The sequence below is a fragment of the Barbus barbus genome (genome assembly GCF_936440315.1).
Source record: "Barbus barbus genome assembly, chromosome: 48".
NCBI classification, from domain to species: domain Eukaryota; kingdom Metazoa; phylum Chordata; class Actinopteri; order Cypriniformes; family Cyprinidae; genus Barbus; species Barbus barbus.
In genome coordinates, this window is record NC_136726.1 from 20,666,745 (window position 1) to 20,690,504 (window position 23,760).

The 23,760-nt window shown below is 36.5% G+C and overlaps 1 protein-coding gene across 2 annotated transcripts in view; it reads right to left on the reverse strand.

Moving 5' to 3' along the window:
* Positions 1 to 21,637, reverse strand: part of eps8l2 (EPS8 signaling adaptor L2) — a 41,882-nt gene extending 20,245 nt beyond the window's left edge. The window contains exons 1-3 of one of the 2 annotated variants that reach the window (XM_079412129.1): positions 21,378 to 21,637; positions 6,687 to 6,737; positions 5,506 to 5,552 (exon numbers count right to left, since the gene is read on the reverse strand). In XM_079412129.1, coding sequence (XP_079268255.1) covers positions 5,506 to 5,552; positions 6,687 to 6,721 — 82 coding nt within the window. In that variant the 5' untranslated portion in view covers positions 6,722 to 6,737; positions 21,378 to 21,637. Of the gene's footprint in view, positions 1 to 5,505; positions 5,648 to 6,686; positions 6,738 to 21,377 lie in introns of those variants that run through there. The other variant, XM_079412128.1, reaches the window with a different exon arrangement.
* Positions 21,638 to 23,760: the final 2,123 nt, after the last annotated feature.

Below are 23,760 nucleotides of genomic sequence, written 5' to 3' on the forward strand. Positions count from 1 at the left end.
ACAGCATCCTCTGCACTTACAGTTTCAAAGCACCATTCTAACAAGCACAGTCAACAGTATATATATTAAACCACAGGGGTGTTGCATTACTACGCGGTTGCTAGGGTGCTTTGGGTGGTTGCTACTGTATGGAAATTTGTCGTATGGCAAGAGTGACCTCTAACCATCACCAGCACAGATTCTGACCATCAGAAAATGGACAGAAGGTGAAAGCAAATGAGAGAAGAAGAGGAAAGCTATAGAAGCCATTTTCTGCCACGGGATAAAAAATAAGAAGTTGGTAATTGCAATTCTTGCAATTCTGCGAAAAAAGTTGCGAGTTATAAACTCAGAATTCTGACCTTTTATATCACAGTTTATATCACACAATTCTTTTTATATCTCACCATTTTAAGTTTATATCACATAATTCTTAATTTACAACTCACAATTCTAAATTAACATCTCACAATTCTAATTTACATCTCACAATTCTAAGTTTATATCCCGGAATTCTAAATTTATGTCTTGTGTCGGCCTAGTGAGCAGAGCGCTGACATATAATTCCATTGCATTGCGCGCGTCCCAAGTTTGAATCCCGGCTCGAGGACCTTTCCTCATCTTGCAATTTTGACTTCTTTTCCTCACAATTCTGAGTTTACATCTTACAATTCTGTTTTGTTTTTGTAATCTCAGAATTCCAACTTTCCTTCTCAAAATTGCAAGTTTATATCCTGCTATTGTAAGTTAACATTGTGACTTTTTTTCAGAATTGCGAGGGAAAAAATCCATATTGTGAGTAAAAAAACAAATCACAATTACCTTTTAATAATTTTTTTTATCCCATCAGGGAAACAGGCCTCCATAAAAAGAAGACTAGATTCAACATATTACATTACCGTTTACAGGAGTCCAGCACTCATAATGCTGTCCCGAGCCAGTCAAGCTTAACAGACAATGTCTTTCACTCATTTATCTGTGATGATGTGATAAGTGTGTGGGGTTTGAAGCGTTCCACCTCATTTGCATGGCCTCTTTGTGAGCATGACCCTGCTGATTTTTTATTTTTTTTTATTTATTTTTTTGCATGGACTGGTTTGCAGAAGGCTGATGGGAAGTGAGATTTAAACCGAGTACACGACACAATAAAACCAAACCACAGGAACAGATTTAAAGGCATGGCTCAGTGTGTATGAGCAAACAGAAATGTGAAACTTTGCAAGAGCATCAGGTTTGACTCTGCATGTGTTCATTTGTGTTCCCTTGGCAGGACTGTGTACCATCCCATGGGTCATTGCCAGAGTGCAGAACACAAAAACATAAAAACATTTTGTGTCTGTGATGTAAGACTCAGGAGCATAAATGTACACACACATAAACACACGGGTGAATTGCACGAAGCCTATAAAGAAAATACCCATGTCATATTTCATCCCAATTTCTAAAGACATAATAAATGATGATTTGCATAAGGAAAATTAGGTTTATTAAACAATTTTGATTGTGACTTTTCTATGCTACTTTTTTTTTTTAATCAATGCAAAATATTTTTATTCTCATTACTGTAGTGCAAAACATTTATAATAATTTATGCAAATAAAATGTATTATTTACCCTATATTATTTATTTATTCATTCTGATGATTTTTTTTTTAATTAATTTACAACCCCATATGGGAAAAAACTTAAAAGTATTACTGAGAATCCTCTTATAATCATGAGAATTATTTAAAAAGAAAACATCCAACTGCATGGAAGTAATGAGAATTTTATTTCACTTTTTCCATTTTTTTATTTATTTAATTTTTTTTGGAATAGCCATAAAATAAAAATATATATATTTAAATTAAAAATTATATTAAAATATTTTGCATTGTTATGAAACGTTATTTTTCCAAAAATCAATGCAAAATATTTTTAATCTCAATACTGTAATGCTAAAATAATGATATATTATTTAATATGTTTGTTTGTTTGATTGTTAGTTTATTTATTTATTAAAAAAAAAAAAAAAATCCAATTGCATTACAGTAATGAGATTTTGAAAATTTGGTTGCAAATGTGCTTGTGTCATTAAAATTATTTTTTAAATCTAAAATAGGCTTTGTTTTCTTTAAGCAAAATATAAGTTCTTATTATGTTCTCATGAGTTTGGGTTGAAATATGAACTGGACATGTTCGTCTTGAGCTAGTATTACTCTACAGTAGGTGAACACCTTCCAAAACCCATCAGTCAGCTGTCAAAACACTGTCACTGTTTCTCTCTCGACCGCATTACAATAAGCCATCAACCAAGGTTCTTTACGATTTTGAGTTTCTGGTAAATTATAAATATTGCATTTAAAAAGGAGGAAGCAGAGAGGATCTCTCTTGTCTTCTGCATGTTGCCCTCTCTTACTTTCATTCTCGTTTACTCTAAAGCTCAAAAGCCTCCTTTATGTACATGTCAGACTGGGTTGAGCACACGCCCCCTTTTTCCAGACACACCCGGCTGGGCACAGAGGCAGACTGTGTGTATATTTAGGACAAGACGCACACCCCCAGAGACACACATATACACACACCTAGTTGTCATGACAGCAGGCGTATGACAAACACCCTGCTCTATGCATTCATTTAAAGTTAGCATTATTCAAATTCAGTTCTCATGTCTCCACTATTCGCACTAAGTCCATTCATGACTATAGAAGCATAGATATCTGCTCCATATGCTTAAAAAAAATAAAGGTTCTTTGCATCAGTGGTTCCATAAAGAACCTTTAACATCCATATAACCTTTTTATTGCACAAAAGATTCTTTATATAGTGGGGAAAAAAAGTTATTTAGTATGGGAGCTTGTTTCCAACAAGGGATAAAATAAAAAAGGTAATTGTGACTTTTTAATCTTAATTTAGGCTTTCTTTCTCACAATTTTGAGATAAAATTCTGAGAAAAATTATGAATTTATGAAATATAAATTCATAATTCTGAGAAGAAAGGTTTGAATTGTGAGAAATAAATTCATAATTCTGAGAAAAGTGTGATTTGTGAGGTAGAAATTTGCAATTTTAAGAAGGAAAGTCTGAAATATATATATAAACCTGCAGTTCTGAGAAGAAATGTCTGAATTGTGAATATAAAATTACAGTTGTGAGACAAAAAAACCCTGAATTGTGAGGGAGAAATTCATGATTCTGAGAAGAAATGTCTAAATTGTGAGGTAGAAATTTGCAATTGTGAGAAAAAAGTTTGAATTGTGAGATATAATTTCATGATTCTGAGAAGAAAAGTCAGAACTGAGATAAACCTGCAGTTCTTGAGAAGAAATGTCTAAATTGTGAGATATAAAATTGCAATTGCGAGAAAAAATTGCCGAATTGTCAGGTATAAATGCTGAGAAGAATGAGAAGTCCAATTTGTAAGATAAAAAGTCAGACTTAAGGTCATTGCACACTGAGTCTGAAATTTTCGCATGCATTTTTTCAGTTTTTTCGTATTTCCCATCCTTTCCTATCAAAATACATGCTAAAACTGCGAAAACGCAGAAAATCGAACCTGATTCAAATTTTTTTTGACGGACGAAATTTTCGGAGACAGTGTGCAAACGGGATTGATACAACGTGAGATCGTATTTAATTTTTAACGTGTGAAAATTTGGGACGAAAATTTCGGACTCAGTGTGCAATGACCTTTAATTTTAATTTGTTATTTTGTGGCGGAAACAAAAATAAAAACAGAAATGCAATATGTAATCTCAGAATTTTAAAAAAAGCCAGAATTGCTAAATGTAAACTTGTAATTGCGAGAAAAAAGCCAGAATTGTGAAAAAAGTCCAATTATCTTTTCTTTAATTCTTTAATTATTTTTTTTACTCGGCAAAAATAAGCTTCCATAATTTTGATATTACAATTTTTTAATTGTTCATAATTAAAGTAAACTATGATGTTAAACCTTTCGTTCTAAAACAGATAGCTACGGCTGATCTGATTGGTTAAATCCTGCTTGAAGTCCTTGTAAAATAGCTGATATACACACACACCTGTGATTACGGTGACCTTACGTTCCTCTTTTTCCTAAACAAACATGCCCTGACCAGGATTTCTAAATGGACTTAAGTTACTGTTGTTGTTTTCTTTGTTTTCCTATTGCTTTCATACTTACTGAAGGTAATGACTGAAAAGTAGTTTGACCAATAGCATGCAGGCATTTTACATAATCAACCAATCATGGCATGCAAGAAGGCAGGATCTACAGAGAACAGTCAAATGCAAATACACATACAAATAATGTATGAGGACTGTAAAGAGACTGTCGATAAGAAAAAAAATAAAGCCCAAATTCAGACATTTTTGCCAGTTTAGGCCAGGATATGTCTGGGAAAAGGAGATGTAAGGTCACCCCACATGTGACCTACATCGACTGAAGCCTATAATTCTATAAATAAATAACATTACCAGAAGTAAAATAAGTGATTTCTCTGTCACTCATGACCTCAATAGTGTGAGGTCAGTCTGAAATATCCTGGCACACTCATTTGATAGGCAAAAGTCTGATTGTTATGGTTTAGCTGAATCGCAGCAAGGCCTGTGAGCACCGAGAGTGTGTGCGATGTTCATGCAAATATCCTACTGTACATCCAACGCGTTTACATATCATACAGTGACGCTCTGTCATGTCAAAGGAAACAGGAAACAGGAAGTTATGTCATAGAGGAGGGAAGAGCCATAGAAAATAAACAACAAAAATAAACCACATCCATACACAGCTATGTTACATCTATACATTGGGCCTAATACAAGCAGAACAAATTTGTAAAACTGTTCTTGCATGAATTGATGCATTGATTTCACTGCAAAAATTAGCGAAGGACTGAATTTAAAAATAAATATTTGTAGCTAATTTTTTACCAACTTAATAAAGAGTATAAAACATGTTAAAGGTGCAGTAAGCTATTCTATTTTATATAATTCAAGTAAAATAATTTATTTTATTGTATTTAAAGTGAACTATTTTATTTTATTTTATTTAAATGAGTATTTTGTTTAATAAATAACGCTCATGAAAACATGAAACATGCTATTTAAAGTAAATATATATTATTATATTAATATATATTAAATATATTTAATATAAATAATAATAATAATATATATAATAATATATAATATATATATATATAATATAAATATATATTATTATATATATATATATTAAATATATATTATATTATTTAATATTATATTTACTTTATAAAAAAAATTAAAAATATTTTATTGTATTTAAATTAAAATAATTTTTATTTATTTTTATTTTATTTAAAAACAAGTATATTTTGTTTCATAAATAAGGCTAATCATTTAATCAATTAAATGTATAAAAATAAAATGGCTAAAATCACCTTGCTGAAATAAAAAAAAATATTATTTAAAATAAAATTAATTATTTTATCTTACATCAAATATTTTATTTTATTTTATAAACGAAGCAAAAAGGATGAAATAGCTCACAGTACCTTTAATTCACAAATAAATATGATGTTTACTTACCAAACAGGGTTTTGGCACTGATCTTGCTGTCCGATCTGGCCACCCCACTGCAAAGAAGAGCAGAGGAGGATGAGGAGGGTGGAGGACGATGTCTGCTCTTCATTATTTTACAGCTTGGTTTTGATTTAAATACTCTAGACGCCACACACTCACTCTCCTGGTCTAATGTGAACACTGGACACAGATTGAGCAAGACTGATTAGAAAGATCTACAGGTTGTGAGAGCATATGGGAGTGAGGGAAGGGGGTATGAGAGAGAGAGACACACAGAGACAGGTTGTTTCCAACAGGGCAGGAAAGGCAAACATTCCCAAACAGTGCTGCTCTGTTACTAAGACTGTAATATATACACACACAATCTCACAAAAAATCACTAACTAGGGGATGTTTGGTTGAGTGTGTGTAGGTCTTAAACTTTAATAAAAGCTACATTCATTTTACATGCATATAATGCCAGAAACATGCTATTTGAAAGTACACAAATGCATTGAGCTAATGCACCATAAGTGCGCCGTCCTTTTGAATTCTCTTTTGAATTTTTTAATCGTCTTGTGAAGTGAAAAGTTATCAAAGAAACTAAATTATCATTACGGCGTTTTAACTTCAAACCATCACTTCTGACCAAATATCAGTCCATAATCGATAATAACGCTTCCTCCAGTGAAAAACTCCATCCACTATTGTTGCCGTCTCACATCAAAATCCACAGATATATTTTATTTAGAGCTGATTTGGTCTGTTTTTGCATGTAAACAGTGCTTGATGTGTGCATATTTCTCTTCTGATTCAGACGAGATGACTTTTTCCACTGAAGATAGGCACCCGTTCACTGCAGAGAATCTATTGGTGTAATGCTACATTTCTCCAAATCTGTTCAGATCAAGAACCTCATCTACATATTGAATGGCCTTAAGGGCGAGTATAATGTTAGATCATTTTCATTTTTGATTGAACTATTCCTAACTAAATTGATCAGTGAGAATCTTTTCAAAATGTTGTAGTCATCTTAAGAATTGTGTTGTTTGCTCTGCTTGCAATGACAATAAAAGCTATTCATCTTGTGTTATGAACTGTCTTCTCACATATTATGAAATTCTACACCAACAAGTTAAGCCTGCATAGTTAAAAGTAACTCCGTTCATATAAAGTGTATAAGAGTATGAATCGAGTTTAAAACTTACTTGCTTGGTTTTTTTGGGGTCCCCAATGCATTCATGTTTTACGACATCCACCTGTGACAAAGAGAGACAGACAGAATACATCATTAACATGAAACACAGCAATTACAGTAAAACCAATCATAATTTTTGCACTGTAATATCTCCATAAACAGGGTGTGCCTGACCTGAATTCTGCAGTAATGCACTAATGACTTGTTAACTGCCTCTTTAACTTGTCAGTTTACTTTGTGTCTTGCTAATCATCATGCTATTTTTGTTTTCCACGCCTCCACCCTTCTCTCTTTCAAAGGCCTTTCCATTGTTTCTTTCTTTCTCTGTCCTGGCCGCTGTGAATAATTAATCTCTGTGTGACTCTTGAGGCACATGACTCCTTTGAAGAACCGTAAATGCATCAAACAGAGCATGAACTGACTGTCTGCATCCTATCTGCAATTTGCTCAGCTCTTCAATAATCAATATGCATGTATTACTTGTTTTCAAACAATCAACTTAATTTTCCAAAAGCATTTTCTAATCACTCTATGTTGATTAAAGTAGCATTAAATTATTGAGAATCGTGTTATTTAAATGTTAGCATAATGTTTAGCAGCATTTTAATACAGCTTTAAAGCCTCAGAATTTAGAATTGGAACTAAAACTGCTGTTTTAAAATACATCCTGTCATCCACAGTATTTGACTTATTCAAAACTAAAAACTAACACATTTAGGAATTATTATTCATTTTTGTGGGGACAAAACTCTTGGACCACAAAACCAGGCATAAGGGTCATTTTTTTTAAATTGAGGTTTATATAATCTAGGACAATATTTGTCCGAGATACAACTATTTGAAAATCTGGAATCTGAGGGTGCAAAAAAAAAAAATCACCTTTAAAATTGTCCAAATGAAATTCTTAGCACTAATCAAAAATTACGTTTTTATATATTTTTGGTAGGAAATTTACTAAATATATTCATGGAACATGATCTTTTCTTTACTTAATATCCTAATGATTTTTGGCATAAAAGATAATCGATCATTTTGACCCATACAATGTATTTTTGGCTATTGCTACAAATATACCCGTGCTACTTATGACTGGTTTAGTGCTCCAGGGTCACATATTACGGAGAACTTTAATTAAATATTAACATCAAAATGGCGTTCCATTAACATTTTAGGAATATTTAAAAACATACACTGCATTTATACAATTCAAAATTTTTATAAAACCCAAAATTTTGGAACATTTCATGTTACATGTTACAGTCTTGTGTTATATAATTCTTGACTAATCAACATGCAGAAAAATGTGTATAGTTGTTTTTTAGACATTAATATTTGTTAAAAGCATTTTCTAATCGCTCCATGTTGATAAAAGTAGCATTAAACTATCCAGCTTTCATAATTTGGGAATAACGTTTTTTAAACATTAGCATAACATTTATCAGCATTTACATCATCTTCATAGCCTCAGAATTTAGAGTTGGAACTACTTAAACTGCCATCCACATTATTTGACTTACTCAAAACTAAAAACTGATACATTTAGGAATTATAAAAAATCTTTAACAGTTAAAATAATGTTGTACATTTTCTCACGTTATTGTGAGAACTTGCATGAAATACTAATACCATCAAAAGCACACTCCGAGGAACGTATAAAAACATACATGCCACCTTTATACAAGGTTTTGTAACATTTCCTGTTACACAGACAGTCTTCATCACTATCTGAGCTTATGAAGTGTATCAAATGCCTCACTAAGCCTGTTTTACTACGGTACCGGGGTGTGATGAACCGCAGTGTTGTTTTGGTTGTATCTGCTCTGCTGTCCGCTGTCCCGTAAAGATGCTGGAGCAGACAACAGCAGGCTGGCAGCCCAGTCTGAAACAAGACCTGCCTCTCCTCAGGACACGGACATTTTTCAGACGCTTAATTAATTACACACTCTGAGGCTTTACACACAAATAAACTCCCTGGCTCGGCACTTAACTGATGAGAGGGCATGTGTCTTTCTGGATCACCGGAGAACCTCTACGTGTGTGTGTTTATAACTGAACTCACTAATGAAACAATATGCCTGTAAAATAATTTTTTTGTAAACAAGCAGAACTTTATTTGCATGTTAGTGGCATTCTAGCTGAAGTTCAATAATATGAAATACTGATATGAGGAACGCCTACATAAAGAAATCTTTTTTTCTAACACACATAATTAGGCTTTAAATCCACCCTAAACAAAAGGTCAGAGGTCATTGTATAATTCACACAGTGACCTCAATTAATGATAAACAACACGAACAGCATCAGCTGAGTGGATGTGGACTATAGACTAAACACGTACACTCAATCATAACAGTATGACAGAGATGAGGATCAACATAAAAGGGCTTTGAACTCATGTTTGTGGAGTCCAGCTGCTTTTAAAATCCTTGAGGAAGATGTGTTAGAGGTACAGTCTGACTGATGCCAAGGGCTGTCTTTCCCATTACAACTGAATGAAATGATCATGACTCATTTCAGTGACGTTTGATCCTCAAATCCACATACACTGGATTCAATGTCATACCATGCTACTATTTCTACAGTATGCCGTAAGGATGCTGTGTAAAATATGCCATTTTTCTGATTGCACATGATACCTAGAAGACTTTCTAAATTTGCCAAAATGTGCAGTATACATCCAGAGTGTCACGAATCTGGTCCATGCTCTCCCTGTCAACCACCACTAGAGGTCACTAGAGGTCACCCGTCACCACAGTGACTTTTACACTCACAGACGGCCTCTTTAGCCGTGACAGGACAGGGCGAGAGCTCACAGACGGCCTCCTTGGCCGTGACAGGACAGGGCGTGAGCTCACAGACGGCCTCTTTAGCCGTGACAGGACAGGGCGAGGGTTCACAGACGGCCTCTTTAGCCGTGACAGGACAGACAGTGAGTTCAGGGACGACCTCCGTGGCCGTGACAGGGTAGGCCGTGAGTTCAGGAACAGCCTCCGTGGCCGTGACAGGGCAGACAGCGAGTACAGGAACGGCCTCCGAGGCCATGACAGGGCAAACAGCGAGTTCAGGGACGGCCTCCGTGGCCGTGACGGGGCAGACAGTGAGTTCAGGAACGGCCTCCATGGCCGTGACGGGGCAGACAGTGAGTTCAAGAACGGCCTCCGTGGCCGTGACAGGGCAGACCGTAAGTTCAGGAATGGCCTCCATGGCCATGACAGGGCAGACCATGAGGTCAGGAACGGCCTCCGTGGCCGTGACAGGGTAGACAGTGACGTCAGGAACGGCCTCCATGGCCGTGACAGGGCAGACCATGAGGTCAGGAACGGCCTCCGTGGCCGTGACAGGGCAGACAGGAAGTTCAGGAGTAGGTGCCACCACTTCGGGAGGTTCTGCAGCGGAAGCCGCCACCTCTGGAGGCACTGGAGCAGACTCGTGGACAGGAGAGGCCTCAGGAGCACAGTGTGCAGCCCACACACTCAAAATGGCAACCGCAATAACGGGAAGTACTGAGGTCAGGGGAACAGTCTCTGTAACAGACAGGGTTGAGGCCCTGGGAATGCCAGCTACTCGCACTGACATCAGTGGTGGGTCCATCACACTGGATATCAGACAGGGAACTTGAAGGACTGACCTTAAATCCTTGGGTGTGACAGACTCTGGCTGGAGCACTGAGACGTGGTGTGACTCTGGCTTGACAGCGGAGACGTGAGCAGACTCTGGCTTGACAGCGGAGACGTGAGCAGACTCTGGCTTGACAGCGGAGACGTGAGCAGACTCTGGCTTGACAGCGGAGACGTGAGCAGACTCTGGCTTGACAGCAGAGACGTGAGCAGACTCTGGCTTGACAGCGGAGACGTGAGCAGACTCTGGCTTGGCAGCGGAGACGTGAGCAGACTCTGGCTTGGCAGCGGAGACGTGAGCAGACTCTGGCTTGGCAGCCATGACGTGAGCAGACTCTGGCTTGGCAGCCATGACGTGAAGGGGTGCTGTTGCTGCCGCCATTTTGTGAGTGAGTGAGGTGTCGCGTTCCTCCGCGACACCCACAGTAAAAGAGGAGCCCACACACAGTAAAGCATAGTCCATAAATTGACTGAGAGATGAACGGGGACCCTCGCGGATTAACCTTGACCGGAGCGGCTGATTAATGCCTTCACAAAAAAAGTCAATAAGTGCGTAGTCCGGCAGATCAGAAAAATAGGCGAGGTCTAAGTACTCCTGAATATAATCCTCGAGCGGTCGCGAGCCCTGCTCGAGGGTTAATAACCGTCGTGCACAGTCCATACCTGGCCAATGTCCTCTTGAAAAGCCGCTGGATCCTTGTGTGGCCGAGTATTCTGTTACGGGGCTGACGAGACGTGAGACGTGCGGATCCATGTGCAAAGCTTTATTAAGAAACATGGTCAGAAACAGGCAGGGTCAGACATCGGCAAACAGGTATGGCAAGGGCAAGACAGAGCAATCCGTGGAGCAAGCGTGGGTCAACGATCGGCGAACAGTATCCAAAGGGGCAAGGCAGAGAGATAATCCAGAGACGAGAGCAATAATCCAAACGGGGAGCAAACAGAGTCCAAACGGCAAGGCGAAGGGTTAATCCAGGAAACACGGGCAGGGTCAGACACGGCAGGAAAACAAGGCAAGACTAGGACTAGGATAATGGCTCTGTAGAGTTGCTATCGCTTGGGGAGTGATATACGCTAACAATACTCGGCCCCGAGCAAGAGCAAGTCCCAGGCTTATATGGTGTGTGGTGGTGATTGGAAAATGGTGATCAGGTGTGCGTGATGTGTGAATGGTGACAGCTGTGATCTGTGCAATGGATTGTGGGAAATGGAGTCCAATGTGCTGTGAGTGTAAAAGTCACTGTGGTGACGGGTGACCTCTAGTGACCTCTAGTGGTGGTTGACAGGGAGAGCATGGACCAGATTCGTGACATAGACCTGTCTGCTGTTGATTGACCTTGCCTGTCTTGACCATGTTGTTTAATAAAGCTTTGCAAATGGATCCGCACGTCTCACGTCTCGTCAGCCCCGTAACACAGAGCACACTAAGGTTATGTATCCCATAATGCAATGCGCCCAACCTTCCATTTCTATTGCAACGATTAAACCTAAAAGCAAAATCAACTGCAGTTTTCATCATAACCACCTTGACTCTATTAAATGGACAGAAGGCATTATTTTAACAGATAATAAGATTAAAAAGAAATGCAAAAAAATGCATATGTATGTACTTTCTGAATTAAACTGTGACAGTGACAAAAATAGCATGCAACTTATTTGTAATGTTTACTGTGGTATACTACATACTGCTGATATATATAATGCACAGAAAGAAGTACACTAGCATTAGATTCTGAACGCAGACATAGTCTAGTCTTTGTTTGTGATGCTCTCCATCAAAAATATACATATTTGGTCAGATTGAATGTCCATGCTTAAAATTGCCCCCAAATGTGAGCTAAATCTGACACACACAAAAATCCCTTTGGGGACATTCAGAAATGTTTTTATTTGGAAACATTATTCATAAAGTAATGTCTAAAAATTATCTTTTTAAGCATTTAAGACCTTTATCTTTATTAAAAAGTGTTTTAAATCTTGAAGGCATTTTAATTTAGCTTGTTTGGTCAAAACATGGAGAATTGTAAGCATCTAGCATCTATAAAACACCTATATATAGTGCTTTTGATTATATTTTAGTTTTAAGTCACCATTACTGTGATTTGATGTGCTTTTGATTTGGCTTGTTGACTTGAATATTAAATATCTTATTTTAATATGTTAAAATAGAAGGTATTTAAATTTCAACAAATGCTTAAAAATACACTTGCTGAGGAAAGTTGACTCAATTTAAAATTTTGTGAGTAAACAAGCCGTCTAGCTTTCAAAAAATAAGTTGGCACAACTATTGAAGTTGAGAAATCTCAATGCAGCTGGTTGCTTTATTTTTTAAAAACAACTCAGCTTTCTTTGCAATCAAGGGTTTGAGTTAGTAGCATGTATAGTATAGCTTAATATAGTATAAAATCAATAAAAGTCTATATGGAATATCCTAGTTTAGATAATCAAACGAGTGTGTGTAAATGAGTTTGTGAGACAGATTGCAATGCTCTGGTTTTATTGCAGTGCCTCTCTAGTTGCACATCCAGAGCTTAAAATCTATGGTGTATCTCTTAGCACAGTGTTTTATACATTGGCCTTAATCTGGATGATATCCGGTATCACTGGGATTGTTTGGAGAAAACAAAACTGATGCTATGAGCCTAAATGCTTAAAAAGTAACTCAAAACAGTCCGTCCTTCAAAAATCATAAGATCTGTTGCATGTTTACATTGAACAGCATTTACTTGAACAGCAATAAAACGGGAAGTGTGTTTCAATAAAGCTCATTTTAGCTTCACTTTCCAATGTTTTAGTTCCTGCTCAAAACCAAATTAAAGCAAAATACCTTTGTTTTTACATGATAAACTGCTCAGAAATGTAAAACTTGCTGTGATAATGATGCTAACACTGCCATTCGGTCGATATTCAGAGAGGTCTGTGTTTAAAAAGCAGATAAGAGCCTCATCAAATGTTCTCGCTGTCGTTCACACAAAAGACACACGAAAACATGAACAACGGTTTACTTCAAATATAAACTTTAATTTACTTTTCAATCATCTCGTGTCAATAAATGTCAGCTACTGTTGATTGTTGCTTTACAATTGAAAGCAATCTGTCCATTACCTATCCATTCATCTCTAAGAGAAAGAACTAGACAAATACACACTACAACAGACCACTTAAGCCAGACAATAAACCGCCCGCTTTGACCAATCAGAGACTTATATAGAAAACTATATATAACAGGCCATTTGGAGTCACACAAACACTATGGGACACTGAGTCCCTTTGCAATGATCTGAAAGCTGCTACATCAAAACCTGAAGCTTAAGCGAAGTGAAAAACAAAGGCTGTCCTCAGAACAAAACACATAAGCATTTGACTATGTAAAGTTTTCTCAGTATCATACAAACATAGTGCTGATGCCACACGGAAGAGATTCACACCTACGTCTGTAAACCTGAATAGTTTGTTATTAAATGTCATCTGTATGAGCCAGGGTAATAGAAATATGTTCTGTGAATGTTTTGCTAACATTCCCATTAAACATTTCGGTAACACTTTAGAAATAGGAACATTTATTCACTATTAATTTTCCCCCAATAAATTCCTAATTTGCAGCTTATTAATAGTTAGTAAGGTAGTTGTTAAGTTTAGGTATTGGGTAGGATTAGGGATGTAGAATAAGTTCATGTAGAATAAGGCATTAATATGTGCTTAAGTACTACTAATAAATGGCTAATATTCTAGTAATATGCATGCTAAAAAGCAACTAGTTAAGAGACCCTAAAATAAAGTGTTACCAACATTTCAAATTTGAAATGTTTTCTTCTGTATGAAGAATGTTTCTTCTTGGTTATGTGAACTTTATAGGAACAATCCATTCTATCTTTTGAAACGTTACATTTAAATGTTATATCAATGCATTTTTATGTTTAAAGAATGTTTCTTCTTGGTTATGTGAAGATTAGAGGAACATTCCATTCCATCATTTTGAAATTATGAGAATGTTACTTTTGAATGTTCTCTAAATGAAAATTTCTCTAAAATGCCCATTTTAAAAATGTTTCATCTCCACATTAAGAGAGCATATATTAAATATCATAAGAACATTCCATAAATTATGAATGTTTTGTCATAACACTTACATAACCTTTAAAAAACGTCAAAGTTATTAGAATGTTCCCTGTTATGGGATACTTTAAAGTGCAGAAATTAGGAAATTGAGTAATTGCTGGTAAGATTCTGTTAAGGAACTCCTTGGATTTTCCAAAAAATTAGTTTTCGAAGTTTAAAAACAAAAAAGTTTCATGGAGTATTTTTAACAATTTCAGTCTGTCTACTTCAAAGTTAAAGACTGTTGTTAAATTCAATGTTACTTCTGTTTCTTTGTAATTATTTGTGAAATTTACTAGCAATTTCTGAGTGAAAATTGTTTCCATACCCATTTATTTCAGTGTATTAGCATCCTAAACTTGCTTTTCACATTCATTCATCCATTAAAGCATTAAAAATATACTAAATCTACAAAAGCTAAGAAGAAAAGGTAACTGTTCTAAAAAGATTGTTGCCGTTATATGAAGAACACAACTGTCTACTCTGCATGCAGTGTGATTTGTCACCGCAGGCAAACTACAAAACTTATTCACAGCAAAAGACAGTCTTACTTTGAATTAAAAAAAAAAAAAAAAAAAAAAAAAAAAGTCATGACGTATTGTCAAGTATGGTGACCCATACTCGAAATTGGTGCTCTGCGTTTAACCCATCCAAGTGCACACACACAGCAGTGAGTAGTGAACAAATGCACACACACACACACACACACACCGTGAACACACACCCGGAGCAGTGGGCATGCTGCAGCGCCCGGGGAGCAGTTGGGGGTTCGGTGCCTTGCTCAAGGGCACATCAGTCGTGGTATTGAGGGTGGAGAGAGCGCTGGACATTCACTCCCCCCACCTACAATCCCTGCCGGTCGGGGACTCGAACCCGCAACCTTTCGATTACGAGTCTGACTCTCTAACCATTAGGCCACGACTTCCCACTAAAAAACTCCTGCTAGTCCCCTGGGTATCTCTCGGTGAGGAAAAGCAGCAGTGATTGAGCCAAAGCATCAATAAATTGCTAATAAATCAATAAAACCATTCAATAAATTGGAGTCAGTAAGATTTTTTTAACGGAGTGTCTATTTACACCAACTCCTCCCACCAACGTGTGATTGGATTAGTCGACATTAAAAAAAGACACTCATTCGATATAAGTTTCAGCGGCATAGATGGTCAGACGCATGCTTTTTGACCCGATCGACCCGAGTTCGAGCCCGCCTTTTGCTGAACTTTTTCTCTCTTTTCAAATCTCATAGCGCATCGGAAAGTCATTTATTTTCAATAAAAATGAAGGAAAGGGTTAAGGTAGGTGTAGGGAGGGCTTTGTCCCAATAAGGTGGCATCCATTTAATCATTTGAATTAAAACTATAATTTACACTCAATACGTTATTACTGCATACTGTTTTATAATGTACTACAATACTGAGGTGCAGATAATTGCCACAATGACTATAAATAATAAATATAAGTAATAAATCTTGCTATTTTAACATAGTGTAAATAGAATCCATTGCTATTTGCACTTAGTGTAAATAGTATCTATCGCTAAGAAAATATGCTATTTGCACTTTTTTTAATGCTCACCAAAGAGGCTGCATTAATATGATCAAAAATACAGTAAAAACAATAATATTGTAAAATATTCAATTGAAACTAACTGTTTTCTACGTGAATATATTGTAAAATCATTTATTCCTGTGCTGTAAAGCTGAATTTTCAGCATCATTACTCCATTCTTCAGTGTCACGTGATCCTTCAGAAATCATTCTAATATACTGATTTACTGCTCAACAAACATTTCTGATTATTATCAATGTTGAAAACAGTTCTGCCTCTTACATGATATATAAAGCATTATACATAAATCTTGTCCGGGTAAGCATTACTTTGTATAAAAATGATTGACGTATTGCTATTGTTTATTTTATTAGGAGTAAAGCCGGGCTCACACTGTGCGATTTTTAATAGTCTTTTGCGATTGCTGCTTGTCACACTGTACGAACATGATCCCCATGTCAGACTGTAGGATCTCAGTTGTCTTAATGTCAGACTGTACGACAGTCAAGACGCGATAAAAACGGACGTACTCAAGAAGACTTGTCCGGAGTTTTACGTCATCAACACGTGACCCGCGTTCTCTCGCTATAATGGTAGCTAGCAAACAACAGCAACGTGTAGCGTTAGTTTTATTAATTACATGCCTTGATGTTAAAAAAAAAACAAACGAAAAAGACGACGTGTGTGGAGCAAGTCATGGCTGGGCAAAAGAGGACTTTATGGACTTCCAGTTCTACAGAGCGAACTTGAGGTAATTTTGTTATTCGAGTTTAAACATCCTGCCCCTTAATAAATAAACTTTAAGTAAACTTTACTTTGTACATATATTGTTTTTACAAATAATGAAGTTGAAGTTTGAAGTTGTCGCGCTAATTGCGGCATCAAGTTCAGTGCTCCTATTGGTTCTTGGTTTGACGGTCGTCGTAGGAGATGTCACACTGCAGGAAAGTGTCTGAAATCTTCTGACACTGCCAGAATTTAATAGGATTTTAGGATTTTCTAAATTTGTCTCAGACGAACAAATCGTGGCCAAAATCGCACAGTGTGAGCCGGGCTTAATGCAACAATGCACTGCACTGGTATTGTGTCATCTGTTCAAAGGTATTTCCCACAGCTCATGTTTTCTCAAGGTGAATTGAAATGGCTGCTCTCTTTAAACCAGGTTTATACAGACTTCAGGCTCATTGACTCATGTCCTGTGGTATTTGACACACCTGAGCAGATGAATGGACTGGCATTTGAGGCCAGTCCAAAATTTCCTTTAACAACGTGTTTATTTAAAGCTGCGTCACATGCCTCCACCACTCCTGGACTTGTTTTAACCTTAAGCACTCATTGTTGGTTCCACCCACTCCACCTTTCATTTGGGTTTTAGCTTTGTTTGTTCAGGCTGTTTTGTTTAATGGCCAGAGTTTCGTTTGTTGATCAGCATTTCTCCAGATGTACTGCTCGGAAACATATTGCTTTAACTTCAAAACACATAAATGTGAAGTAGTGTTGTTAGGTTATTAAAAACTGCAAAACACGGCCAAACAGGTTTCATGCCAGCTCAAACATGATTTCAGCGTCATATTTTAACATCTCATGAAGTTTTAAGCCAAAACAAGCGTCTAAACAGCGTCCGTCCAGCAACCTGATCTAACGTTAATCTATCACTGCATCAGAGTCCAGTTCCCTGTATCCACTACACACTGCAAAACCTGCCAGAAGAAAACTTCATTCAACCGAAGTTGCTTTTTTCTTATTCCAAGAAATGTTTAAATGTTACTATTCGTTTAAAAATGTCCAGAGACGTTTTGAATGTTGTCAAAAATAACGTTTTAATAACTTTAACAAAACATTCTTCATATTTTCGTTATCTGCAGGAGTTATTTGGTCTTTAATAATGTTGTTAAAATGTTAGCAAACAAATTGTTGTTTATACATTGTTCATGGAACATTTTATTCTGAAACTGTTTATTTGCATGTTTTTCTAACGTTTGTTAAATGTTACTATCGTTAAGACAACATTCAAAAGCAATGTTTTTGTAATGTTTGGAAATCTATAAAATGGAATGAATGTTCGCATAACCAAAATAAAAAAATAAAAAAAATTTTTTTTAAACTGAATCTGTATGAAACAATTCCCTTAATATTTGCAAAATGATCAAATGGAATGTTCCCTAAACATTTGCATAACCAAGAAAAAAAAGAAACATTTTCAGAGAACGTTTAGAAATAACACTTTCTTTACTTAATGGGAATGAAAACATTCTTAGAACATGTTTGCGTTAGCTGTGAGAATGAATGTACATAGCAGATCATGTGATCTTGGAAGAATTCTTATTAAGATCATATTTAGATTGTAGACGAACCTGAGTACAATTTGAGACATGGTTGAGACTTCTACTGAAATTCTAGAGAAGACACACGTGAGATCACTGGATACTCTTAAAGGCTTTAGATGAAACAATTATATCTCTCTTAAAGAGCAAATGAGACAAATCTTAATTCAGTACAATCACAATCATTTCTCCTAACTAAAGAAAGGAACCGCAAAATGTGTCATCATGGAGAAAATCATTGCAGTCAGCATGTGTATATGTGAAGACGTGTCAACAACGAGCAAAGACTAGAGCCCTTGAAAAGAGCATTGCAATAATATATTAGAGGACACCGTCAGTTATTCTTAAATTGACACTGATCATTTTTTAATACTAAAGACAGAATGTGTCATTTCACAGCAGTGAGTACACAAAGGAGTAAAGTCATCAGATTTCTGGCTGTGGTGGTGTCATGGTTGACCAGCTGTGATAAACAATGCATGATAAACAAACGTCAGCATTTATAGCCCAAAGGAATCTCTGGGGATTTGGAAATGTGTGCAAATATCAGGCTATCAACAAACACACATTCATTGAAAAGAATAATGATTTGAAGCTTTCCAAGAACAACTTGACAGGTTTACTATCAGATTCAACACTAGCATTGTGCGCTGTTCAGAAATCATTTGAGAATGCATTTTTAATTCCTGAATTTGAACTGAATTTGAATTGAGCTTTCAGACAGACTTCACAACTATTCAAATTTGAATGCAAGGATCTATAGATTTTTTTATCTTTTAAATTAATCTTTTTTTTAATTGATTTTATGGTCCAGAATTTGAGAACATAATGCTTTAATTTACCTAAACAAATCGGCATATAATCAGTGGATTAAAAATACGATGTGAATGAGTTATTTGAAAACAATGTAATTGTCCAATTAAAATGCCTTCATTTTGTTTTTCAGTATTTACTGACTGCATATAAGGAAATAAAGTTTGTCTCAATTAATTATGCAATTATGTTTTAGTTTTTTGGACTAAGAAAATTCCTGTTGTATGACTGTGTGCAATTCACTACAATTCCTCTTCCTTTTATTCCAATTACCAACCTGTGAGACAATTACTGTATGAAATTCAAAGCAAATCAGTTCAATTTACAGTCACTAAAACATGCATGAAGTGTCCGATCAAGACCACACATGCACAAAAACACATATCTGTCAGATCTAACCCTTAGAAATCATTTATGGTAATGACCACCTTGGTTTCCAAGCAAACGTGCAACAACAAGCCACAGAAAGAGCCCCCGCCGTCTTTTGCCCAGGAACATGATATGTAATTTAATTTGCTTTCACTTAGGTGACCGAGCAACAACAATCAGCCTCTGATGGGACCGTCTCCGCTTCACCTGCTCTATTGTGCAATGTGCTCATTTTTAGGCATCATTGGCTTAGTAGATTGAGGAAGTACAGCGACCAATCAAAGTTTGGGGAAGTCGTGGCCTAATGGTTAGAGAGTTGGACTTGTAATCCAAAGGTTGTGGGTTTGAGTCTCGGGCCGGCAGGGATTGTAGGTGGGGGGAGTGAATATCCAGCGCTCTCTCCACCCTCAATACCACGACTGAGGTGCCCTTGAGCAAGGCACCGAACCCCCAACTGCTCCCCGGGCGCCGCAGCATAAATGGCTGCCCACTGCTCCGGGTGTGTGTTCACAGTGTATGTGTGTTCACTGCTGTGTGTGTGCACGTTGGATGGGTTAAATGCAGAGCACGAATTCCGAGTATGGGTCACCATACTTGGTCGTATGTCACTTGGCCGTATGTCAATTCACTTCAATCAATTACATATTCCAGTTCACCTTAGCCAATCAGATCACAGGCCTGAGTAAAACCGCAAAACCTAGTTTGACTCGAACTTCTGAACTGTGCGAGCTTTAAAAGCTATAAACAAAACCGTAAAGCCCCCATGACCATTAAGCTCACCTTTATTGACTTCAGTAAATGAAGTAATGCCTCCTCAAACAGATGTGCAAAAGGAGATCATGTCTGCGGGACCTTTGCCCTGCAGGGGTGAATTGGCTTTATAATGCGAAACACGTGTGTGTCAGCAAAAGGCTTTTATTTCCCATCCATAATGATGATGATGGTTTTCTGTGAATGATAAGTGTGTTTGTCTCGTATTGTGATCAAGAGGGACATTTGTTTCGTTTGTTTGCCAGACTGATGTCAGGAGAACGCTTAGATTTGGGATTGATCAAGCACTCGGGTCAAGCTTTCATTGCTGTTTCAAAACGTGGTCATGTCCGCCTGGAACGGATCCAGAATGTCAAATGTTTTGCAAATGTTACTTTACAAAAGATAACAGCTATTGGGAATATAAATGGTACACATATAACTTATTATCATATCAAATATTGCCATTCAACTGCAGTCAAACATAAGTTGCCAAACCAGATCTGTTAAGCATTACATCATTGATTTTTGAGTAGGCCTACCAAGACTTTATTTATTTTTTAATCATTTTGGATCTGTCCAAGTTGATCAGAGGTATTCACTTATGTTTGCATGTGATATACATTTTCAATAAATTAATGAATTGAGACCACAGAATGATTTCAGACTGATTTGTAGCTCCATCTACTGAACTGTCACCACAGACATTATTTATATTTTGGCAGGTTAAATTGTAACGTTTTGTCCCATTTCTCAAGTATCAGTGATATTATGTTTGCTAATGAATTAGTACTGAAAGTTATTGAAACTATAATAATGAAACAAATCCATTGCTTGTAAAGTTTATATATCATAGAATGTTTTAATAAACCACAGCTAGACATTAGTTAGTTTAGTAGTAGCCTCGAAAAATCATTTTAAAGTGAACAGCCTCTATTTATATATATTTCATGAACTTGAGTGAGTCTCATAGATGGTTTTAGTCGTTTAATCGCACGACTGACCACAGCATATTTTCACGGATTTGCACAGAAACGCAAATAAGAGCGGACGTGACACTTGAGAGGTAAAACATCCCAAGCGTGCGCTCCTTATAACGGACGCGTTCTAGTTTTGACGCGTCGCGTCGTTCTCAGTGTCGTGGTGACCTTGGGTTGATAGCGTGTAGAAACGAGCTCTTACCCCTCAGCAGAGAGAATACGGTCCCGTTCTTCACTTCGCAGATAATTCCTCCCGTTTCCAGAGACTCCTGAGGTAAACTCTTCTTCAAGGCTCCATCTCCGTCTGTTTTCTCAGAGATGTGAACTTTGCTTTGATACAGACAAAAGTGTAAAAACCAAAAAATAAGGCTGAGGACAAAAGTCTAGAACTATGCAACAGGTGCGCTCGAGCGAGAATGACAGGTGATTCGCGCACGTAACTCTACCTGCTGCGCGAGAGGGGGCGGAGCCTGCATATGAACGCATGCACATTTAATGCAGTCTTTCTGGAACTTACACAAATCATTTTAGTCATGGAATATTTAAAGGACTTCGCCCTGTAGCTTTACAAAAAGGACATGAATAACTTGAAATAACTTTTCCTACACATTGTGAAAAAAATGCTGAAATAAAATTCACTCACTTCTCTTCCATAAAATGATGCTTTTTTTATTTGTTTGTTTGTTGCGTTGAGATCGAATGACTATTATTTACTGATATCAGAATACAAAAAATGTAAACACATAAACAAAAAAGGAAAGAATACTAACATAACATTAAGTAAAAAGATATTTTAATATTTAGCCTAAATAATATTGAGAATATTTTAAACTGATTTAAAATAACACTGAATAATTGCAATATTTTCTAATGGTGCTGAATATGCATCCACTATATTCATATCCATTTCAACAGGCTTTCGCACAATGCATTTCCTCAACATACAAGTATGTTGTATACAGAGTGCAAATAATTTAAATTTAAGTTTCACTAACTTAAATATTTTTTGCTTATATAACTGCATTTATATTAGAATGTGTATGCCGTCGTGTGAGATTTGTTTAGGAATGTAAGCAAATTCTTGTTCCTGGTCCAGTTCTGTAATCCTGTATGATCAAGGAGAGGCATCTTCAAAGACCGGAGTGAAAGAAGAGCAACAGGGTGGAACACTGGACAGGTTTGGATGTCAACTCAGGCCTGCAAACACACTTTACTCTTCCTGATCAGTCTAAAATCAGGATGAATGTTTTTCCCCTTATTATTTAAGAATAAAAATGTAACCATTTACTAAACCTCACATCATTCCAAACTCTAATAACTTTCTTTATGTTGTGGAAGGAAAGTGGATGGGGACCAGGGACTATCAAGCGCCAAAAACTACAACAAATAGCACCATATAAGAGTTATGAACATATTCCTGCTCTATATTCCAAACCATCTAAGCTTAAAAACAGACCAACATTGTCATTAAATCTTGCCTACTTGATAGCTGCGGTCACTGTATAGACATTCTGCGAACTCCTTTTAGTTCTGCATGGAAATAGACAGTTTGGACTCTCATTCTGATGGCACCCATTCACTGCAGAGGATCCAAGTGATGTAATGCAGCATTTCTCCAAATCTGTTTTTATGAAGAAACAAACTCATCTACATCTCGCATGTCCTGAGGGCAAATTTTCATTTTTGGTTGAACTGGTCCTTTAAGATGAAAATACACATATTACATCAAACAGAAAAACTTCACACACACACACACACACACACACACACTATAAAGTTTAAGTCCACTGGTATGCAGACAGGTTGGTGAATTGCAGTACATGCACACAGACCAGTGGAGTGTTTGACTTTGGGAACCTTGAGTTTTGGTTTATAATTAACATCAGAGGACAGAACTATGACACATGAAACACTTTCTCAAGATTACATTGACTGCCAAAAGAAACAAGTTCTGTTAAACATTATTCATAAAACTGCACAAAAGAATGACTTGGTGATAAATTCAGAGGCGAATGACTTTGTTTGAGGTTTGGTGAAACTGGACATTAGGAGAGCAAAGAGCAATTTGCATGTGGATTTGAATGTACAGTTTCCAAACAGAGTTGACTGTAGGGCACAGCAGTGATTTCACACTGTGAAAAACATAATTTCATATTCTAGAGAAGAGATACAAACTAATAAACCTCGCACAGTAAAACCACAGACTGTACACGATTAGGCTAAATCAAATCAGAACATCTTATATGTTAAATAGACGCCCTCTGCTGGAGAAACTAACAAAAAGCTATTTATAAAGTCATTAATCTTATATACCTATTATAGCCTATACACAATTTTCTTTTCATACCAGAAAAAAATAGTAACAGCAACTCCTATTAATAATAAGGTTTCATGCATGCAACAACAACAACAATCTATATATATATATATATACATACATACATTTAATATATTTTGCACAAAATGATTTATTAGAAATATATATATATAGCTTTACATGTTGTAGATTTTTAAAAATCTGTTAAAACATTGAGATTAAGCATTTTTGTTTATTTATGATACATTTGCTTTATTCTAACAGATTT